The sequence below is a fragment of the Lacerta agilis genome, chromosome 18, assembly GCF_009819535.1.
Source record: "Lacerta agilis isolate rLacAgi1 chromosome 18, rLacAgi1.pri, whole genome shotgun sequence".
Lineage (NCBI taxonomy): Eukaryota > Metazoa > Chordata > Lepidosauria > Squamata > Lacertidae > Lacerta > Lacerta agilis.
This window is the reverse complement of record NC_046329.1, coordinates 6,988,983-6,997,276: the sequence shown is the minus strand read 5'-3', so window position 1 is coordinate 6,997,276 and position 8,294 is coordinate 6,988,983. Positions and strand designations below refer to the sequence as shown.

The window sequence follows — 8,294 nt, the reverse complement described above, 5'->3', positions numbered from 1 at the left end:
TCGTAGAGTTGGAAGGGACCCTGAGGACAATCTAGTCCAACCCCTTTGAAATGCAGGAATACGCAGCTGCCCCACACGGGGATCGAACCTGCGACCTTGGCGTTATCAGCGCCACGCTCTAAACCAACTGAGCTTTCCACGCTCAGTTGGCAGATACCACGGTACCTTGCGCATACCGGGAAGTGTCGATTAATCCCCTGCATGTGGAAATTCAGCATGTCAGGGGGGGAAGCTCCAGCCTAGCTTCCTTCTGACACACTATCGCTTGCCTTTCTAAAGGAGGAGCATTCGACCCTGCCTGCAAATTTAGTCCTTTCTTGCAAAGTCACCGGGGTTTTTGCAAAGAAAACCCGTGTTTCGAAGCAGATGGCTGGTCTCTTTTAAGCTGACCCATAAACTTAAGAGGGGTGTTGCAGAGTTGCTGGTTTTTGCGGGGGCGGGGAGCTTGAGAAGTGAGCCAGGCGCGGGGGCACGGAGACAGTTTTGTAGGCATCTCGTCCCTCATCTCTTGGGCATCGTCAGTTCGAGCGTCGGAGCGGATGTGTTGCGGACGTCGGGCAAGGCTGCGAACAGGAACCCCAAGCCCAGGTGGTAGAGGCAGAAGAGGTTGTAGATGCTCATGGCGACTGTCGGGAAGAAGGAGAGGCCGAACCCGAATCCACGGTAATTGCTGCAGAGGTGCAGGCAGGCCCAGTAGCAGCACCTGCGAAGCAAAGCAGAGCGAAGAATAGCCTCTGGATCAGCGTTTCCCAAACTTGGGTCTCCAGTAGTTTGGGGAATACAATTCCCATCATCCACGGCTGCTGGTCTTGCTGTCTAGGGATGATGGGCGTTGTAGTCCCCAAACAGCTGGAGACCCAAGTTTGGGAAACCCTGCTCCAAAGGGTCAAAAAGAGAACCGAACTCGAAGGTAACTAGAAGTCATTCAGATTAAAAGGTAAAGGTAAAGGTAAAGGGACCCCTGACCGCTAGGTCCAGTCGCGGACGACTCTGGGGTTGCGGCGCTCATCTCATGTTACTGGCCGAGGGAGCCGGCGTACAGCTTCCGGGTCATGTGGCCAGCATGACTAAGCCGCTTCTGGCGAACCAGAGCAGCGCACGGAAACACCGTTTACCTTCCCGCCTGGAGCGGTACCTATTTATCTACTTGCACTTTGACGTGCTTTCAAACTGCTAGGTTGGCAGGAGCTGGGACCGAGCAACGGGAGCTCACCCCGTCGTGGGGATTCGAACCGCCGACCTTCTGCTCGGCAAGCCCTAGGCTCTGTGGTTTAACTAGGGGTGGTTTAGGGGTGGTTTAGCTAGGGATGATGGGCGTTGTAGTCCCCAAACAGCTGGAGACCCAAGTTTGGGAAACCCTGCTCCCAAGGGTCAAAAAGAGAACCGAACTTGAGGATAACTTGAAGTCATTCAGGATGCTACTCCCCCAAACAAACTTTGCTCACGTTCAGTTCACCCAGCACCTTTCGGGAGAAGTTCGGAGATTTCTGAACCGGATCGGCGAACTTCGATAAACTGAAACGGTTTGTTCATATTCAGGGCTTTTTCCCCCCAGCCGGAACTTTCGGATGAGCGCCTTTGCCATTCTAAGAGAGCAATGGAGCCGTTCATGGTGAGTTCCAGCACCTCTTTTTGTAGAAAATTAGCACTGAATTAGCGGCATCCGTTAAACGCGGCATGTCGCCATTAGCGAAATCAAACAAGGCTGCTTACAGTGGAACCCCGGTAGCCGAACGTCTTTGAACTCAAACGTTTTGACTCCCGAACGATCGAAACCCGAAGTGGCTGTTCCGGTTTTCGAATGATTTTCGGAAGCCGGACGTCCGGCGCGGCTTCCGATTGGCTGCAGGACACTCCTGCAGCCAATCGGAAGCTGCACCTTGGTTTTCGAACTGTCCCGGGACGGATTAAATTCGAAAACCAAAGTACGGCTGTATTTGGGTTATACGTTCTAAACATTTGGTGCTGCTTCTGCTCCTGTAATATGGAAACAGGAGTGAATAAGTGCACTTACAAATAAATGCAAAACTGACACAGGTTAGAAATTGACTAACCCGTGAAGTCGCCTTGGCTGTGTGTTTGCCTTGGCTGGTTTTCATATTCCTCTCCTTCCCACCCTACCCCACTCGCAGAACCATAGAGTTGTAGAGCTGGGACCCCCAACGGTCATCTAGTCCAACCCCAGGCAATGAGAGCCAGCAACATCTACAGGTGAAACTCGAAAAAATAGAATATCGTGGAAAAGTCCATTTATGTAAGCAATTCTCTTCATTAGCTACTGGAGTTTAATATATGAGATAGACTCATGACATGCAAAGCGAGATATGTCAAGCCTTTGTTATAATTGTGATGATTATGGTGTACAGCTGATGAAAACCCCAAAGTTGAGATTGTTAATTTGGGGTTCTCTATCAGCTGGACGCCATAATCATCACAATTATAACAAATAAAGGCTTGAAATATCTCGCTTTGCATGTCGTGAGTCTATCTCATATATTAGTTTCGAATTACTGAAAGAAACGAACCTTTCCACGATATTCTAATTTTTTGATTTTCACCTGTATAATGAGATTGTTAATTTGGGATTCTCATCAGCTGTATGCCATAATCATCGCAATTATAACAAATAAAGGCTTGACGTATCTCGCTTTGCATGTCATGAGTCTATCTCATATATTAGTTTCACCTTTTAAGTTGAATTACTGAAAGAAATGAACCTTTCAACGATATTCTAATTTTTCGAGTTTCACCTGTAGAAGGCACTGTGTTTACTAGCCATAGGCCATACCTAAGATGGTCAAAATTCATCTTCCTTTGTTGCTCATAAAGGCAGGACTGCTTCCAGAACAATGAGGTCTGGGAACTTGGGTTTTGTTTTTAGAGGGCGGGCTGCAATCTCAGCGACGGAGCAACTCTTTGAGAGGTACGTCCCTGTCGGGTAAAACCCCTGGACGAAAGGTGTAGAGCAGGATTGTCGGAGGTTGCCTAGCCTGGAGATTTGAGGGCCTTGGCTCGAGAAAGGTCCCAAGGGCCGGGCAGAGATGCCTAGGGGGCCGCAGTCCCTGAGCCAGCACCTCACCTTCCAACAGCAAAGAGCCCCACGAGGATCGGGATGAGACGCAGGTGCTCCTGGGGGAGGAAAGTCGCCGTCACCACCACGTTGAGGGCAAAAACGGAGAGCTGGTCCACGGAGCCCACGACGAAAAGCTGGTGGAGCAGGACGGGCCGGGAGCGAGTTCCCAGGGGGCCGAGGTTGTCCAGGCACAAGGCAGAAAAGGCTCTCAGAACAATGCCTGCAGCCAGGTGGAGGAAGGAGGGCAGGGTGAGGGTTTTTGTTTCCAGTTCAGCAGCAACGGGGTGAAATGGGAATATCTCAGACTATAATGATACACTAGGCGAGAGACTTTGGGTTTAATATACAGCTTACAGGTCGGGAGAAATTAATGGAATTGGGATTTGAAGTTCACGGCATGTTATACATTGGAAGAAAAATTACATGAAAGCAATGTACTGATGTTATGTTAAAGGTAAAGGTACCCCTGACTGTAAGGTCCAGTCGCGGACGACTCTGGGTTTGCGGCGCTCATCTCGCTCTATAGGCCGAGGGAGCCAGCGTACAGCTTCCGGGTCATGTGGCCAGCATGACTAAGCCGCTTCTGGCGAACCAGAGCAGTGCACGAAAACGCCATTTACCTTCCCGCCGGAGCGGTACCTATTTATCTACTTGCACTTTGATGTGCTTTCGAACTGCTAGGTGGGCAGGAGCAGGGACCGAGCAACGGGAGCTCACCCCGTCATTGCGGGGATTCGAACTGCTGACCTTCTGATCGGCGAGCCCTAGGCTCAGTGGTTTAACCCACAGCGCCACCCTAGCTATTAGCAATAAAGATTCATTCTTTCGTTCGTTCAGCTGTTCAAAGTGGCACAAGACTGCATTAACCCCAGCCTTGCGCATGCATTCCAATGGGTCTATTCTGAGTAGGGCCAGTGCTGCCTGCAACCAGGAACTTTCGGCCTCCAAGATAATTAACTCTCGTTGCTTTTTGCAACGTTTGGAGGAATCGCGGCTTGAAAGCTGCCCACTCTGCAAATGTTTCTGTCCGCTCCCCCAAACGTCCCATTAAGGCAGGAATGCTCGGCTTGGGAAGAAAATATCTGTGTTTGGACCCCCGCAACTCACACGCTGTCCTCTGTTTGCAGAAATAACAGCAGGTGGCTGGAATAGGTTTTTCTCTTTCTGCCTTAATGGAAACAGAGAAGGGAAAGGTGATGGGGTGGACGAGAATCGTGACTCATTGGGTTGGCGAATGACCGGTGTACGTTTCTGTGCACAATTCAAAGTGTTGGTGGTGACCTTGAAAGCCCTAAACGGCCTCGGTCCAGTATACCTGAAGGAGCGTCTCCACCCCCATCGTTCAGCCTGGACACTGAGGTCCAGTTCCGAGGGTCTTCTGGCGGTTCCCTCCCTGCGAGAAGCGAGGTTACAGGGAACCAGGCAGAGGGCCTTCTTGGTGGTGGCGCCCTCCCATCAGATGTCAAGGAAATAAACAACTATCTGACTTTTAGAAGACATCTGAAGGCAGCCCTGTTTAGGGGAGATTTTAATGTTTGACGTTTTGCCGTGTTTTTAATATTCTGTTTGGGAGCCGCCCAGAGTGGCTGGGGAAACCCAGCCAGTTGGGCGGGGTATTATTATTATTATTATTATTATTATTATTATTATTATTATTATCCCCTCCAACATTTCCCCGATGAAAATAGGGACGTCCTCAAGATCAAAACAGGAAACCGGGACGGCTTCTGTAAACCTGAGACCGTCCCTGCAAAACGAGGACACTTGGGGACGGTCTGCACCTTCTGTTTTCTGTTCCCCCAAACCCCCCAAAACACGCATCTTTTACCGAGGAGGATAGGCAGCCCAGCGACCGGCAGGCAACGTAGAGCCAAGGCGACCCGGCTTGCAAGATCCGGGCAGGCAGGGTCCGGCAGCGGAAGGAAGTAGTAGCTTATATAGAGGAACCACGGAGCCAGGAGGAGGGCAACAAAGGCCGAGGCCACGGCTCTCATGTGCTCGCCGGAGCAGGCCTGGCAACCCCCGCTGCCCCCCGAGCAGGAGGTCAGCTCCCCCGAGCCGTGGCGCAAAACCGGGCAGGAGCCGTCTCCCGCTTCCGGCCAGGGCTGGCGCTCGAGGGTCGGTGCGAGGGTCCCGGTTTGGCCGCCTTCTGACCTTTGCTCTGGATCGGGAAGGGGGCACCGTGGCACGACTTGGACGGAGTCCAAAAAAGACGTCTCTTTGGGCAAGCGGGTGGCCGCAGTGTCGGCCCCAGGCATGGGGGGCTGCCCCACGCCGCTCCCTTCTGGGGCCTGTGCTGCCTCCTGCAGCGGAGGAAGACTGGGTTGACCCAGGGGGTCTGGGAAGGCTTGCCCAGGGAGAGGGCTGGGAGAGGGCATCCCTTCTTCCTCCTCCTCTTCTTCCTCTTCTTCTTCTTCTGCTTCAGTAGAATGCAGCTCCTCGAGAGACGATTCGGGGCTGTCGGAGACGGGCGCCAGGGAAATCTGGGTGTCGAGGTCCAGGAACGGCGAGAAGGACAAGTGGCTCGGGTCGATGTCACGGAGCTGGCCGATGATGTCGGCGAGGGAGTCTCGGACGCTGTCGAACTCCTTTAGCTGGTGCGGGCTGACGGGGCTCCTTGTGGTCGCCATTGTAGGGAGGGAGGGTGAGCAACGGGCGAGGGTGTCTGGAAAGAAGACGGCAGGCGTCACCTAGCACCCTTGGGTAGTTGGCTGGCCTCTTCCCCGATGCTACCGTTTCCTGACATTCCACCCTGATGGACAGTTTGCCCTTTCGGCGCACGAAATGTTTGTGAGCATTCCGTGACGCTCCCCACCGTCTCTCCAATGGCCAGATTGACAGGTGCCTAATAGCTAGGGTTGCCAGGTGTCCACTATTTGAGTGGACAGTCCACTTTTTTCACATTATGTTCACTATTTCCCCCCCACAAAATAGTGGACTTTTTTTTAATTCAAAAGCTTTATGATGAAATGGTATTTTAATATGTGTTAAAATGTTTGTAAGAAAATATATAATTTAATTTAATCTACCCCCCCCCCTTAGAATCACAGAATCCTAGATAGAGTTGGAACAGACCCCAAGGGCCATCCAGTCCAACCCCCTGCCAAGCAGGAAACACCATCAAAGCATTCCTGACAGATGGCTGTCAAGCCTCTGCTTAAAGACCTCCAAAGAAGGAGACTCCACCACACTCCTTGGCAGCAAATCCCACTGTCGAACAGCTCTTACTGTCAGGAAGTTCTTCCTAATGTTTAGGTGGAATCTTCTTTCTTGCAGTTTGAATCCATTGCTCCGTGTCTGCTTCTCTGGAGCAGCAGAAAACAACCTTTCACCCTCCTTTATATGACATCCTTTGATATATTTGAACATGGCTATCATATCACCCCTTAACCTTCTCTTCTCCAGGCTAAACATACCCAGCTCCCTAAGCCGTTCCTCCTAAGGCATCGTTTCCAGGCCTTGGACCATTTTGGTTGCCCTCCTCTGGACACGTTCCAGCTTGTCAGTATCCTTCTTGAACTGTGGTGCCCAGAACTGGACACAGTATTACAGGTGAGGTCTGACCAGAGCAGAATATAGTGGTCCGCTATTTTTTGGAAGCAGACCTGGCAACCCTACTAATAGCAGTCCCCCCTCCCCCCCTTTTTACTATAATCCTATGGCATAAATGCAGCCGTCTTCCACCTTCAATTTAGGAAGGATTCTAGCCAAAAATAGAGATCTCTCTCTCTCACACACACACCCAACAAGGCAAAAACTCCTGTTTGATGGCTTAAAAGTACAGCAAAAGTGAGGAGGGGGGGGTTACATACCCCCGCTCCCCAAATCTGTCACCGACTCCCCATTCCAAGAACAACCCTCCCATGTTTGATTTGCTGCTTTTAAACCCCCCCACCCCCCCAGCGTCTGGGCTAGACAGCACCCTCATTTTCCGCCACCCCCAGATCCAGCCCACCCCACACATCGCCTCTCTCCAAATCAACCCCACCTCTGCGACCCACGCAGACCTCGAGCACTGAACCCCCAAACCTCAAAGGACCCCCAACATTATTCTCTTCCCAGCCGAGCTCTTTTTCTGTGTGCTGCCCCCCCGAAAAAATTCTCCCCCCATCCCATCAGCCTATCTCCATCATACCAGCCCCTCAAATCTCAGCCTCTTAACCCCTAAGAAAACAACATAAATTCCTTCTCCAACTTTCGCCCCCCCCGCACCAGAAATCCCCCATCATACAATGGTACCCCCTCCCCGTTTTTACTTCCACAAACAGCCCTCCCCAAATTCACCTTACCAACACCACCCTCTTTACTGAGCTTCATCTTCCCCCATGCAACACGCCCCCCCCAGCCCCCCCCCAAAAATATCCTTCCCCGCGCATCTCTCTCCGTCTCCATCCTGAATTCCTTCCCAGCACCGCTTCTCCTGGCACCCCAGATCTCCCCCCCCCCCCAGATTATCCCCTATTATTTGAGATCTCTTCCTTCACCATGCTGCCCCCCCCAATCGCTACCTCTTATTTTACGGGGAGCCCCCCACCCCAATTTTCTTTACCCGTCTGCGCGCGCTTCTCCATCCAGGTTCCGCTAGAAACTTTTTTTTAAAAAAAAACCTGCTACAAACTTTCACTGATTTGCAACTCTGTCCCGCCTCCCCCCCCCGCACATCTGTTCCTGCCCCCGTCCCCTCCCACCCGTCCCACCAGCCAATCGCTGCTCGCAAACGCCAAGCGGCGGCGGGGGGGGGGGGTCCCCTTTATCAACGCATTCCAAAGCCCCTTCCCCCCTCTGGCTCGGAGCCCGGAGTGGGAAAGTGGGGTGGGCTAGGCGGGGAGGAGGGAACTAACTTCATTCATGGGGTGTTAACACAAAGAGGGGGGGAGGGAGGCGGAGCGCAAGAGGCAGCGCCATCAGCCTGGGAGGCTTGCAAGGGTTAAATTGCAATTTTTTTGGGGGGGGGCGGGCGGTTTCCTTCCCTTTCTGCGAATCTACAAGGCTCCTTTAAGGATGTCTTTGCTGCCCCCCCCCCGGCTCTAATCATAGAAGCAAACTCCTTGGGGCAAGGATCCCTTCAACACCCCCCCCCCAATAAAATATTTGAAGGGGGGCAAATTTGATGGGCATTGGCATTCGAAAAGGCTCCTTTAAGGATGTCTTTGCTGACCCCCCCCCCCGGCTCTAATCATAGAAGCAAACTCCTTGGGGCAAGCATCCCTTCAACACCCCC

The 8,294-nt window shown here is 52.3% G+C and overlaps 1 protein-coding gene across 1 annotated transcript; it reads right to left on the bottom strand.

Annotated features, from left to right (window-relative positions):
- Positions 1 to 479: 479 nt before the first annotated feature.
- On the bottom strand, positions 480 to 5,703 carry LOC117039711 (transmembrane protein 79-like). Its single transcript, XM_033136893.1, has 3 exons — positions 4,902 to 5,703; positions 3,080 to 3,293; positions 480 to 703 (listed from the first exon to the last, which is right to left on the bottom strand). Exons 1-3 carry the CDS (start codon positions 5,701 to 5,703, stop codon positions 502 to 504), a joined length of 1,218 nt encoding a protein of 405 aa, XP_032992784.1. The 3' UTR covers positions 480 to 501.
- Between the last annotated feature and the right edge of the window lie 2,591 nt (positions 5,704 to 8,294).

Coding starts and splice junctions, on each gene's coding strand:
- LOC117039711 (XM_033136893.1), bottom strand. CDS start 5,703: ATGGCGACCACAAGGAGCCCCGTCAGCCCGCACCAGCTAAAGGAGTTC. Junction 3,294..4,901: donor TGGGCTGCCTATCCTCCTCG/GTAAAAGATGCG, acceptor ACCTGGCTGCAG/GCATTGTTCTGAGAGCCTTT. Junction 704..3,079: donor GGGCTCTTTGCTGTTGGAAG/GTGAGGTGCTGG, acceptor TTTGCTTCGCAG/GTGCTGCTACTGGGCCTGCC.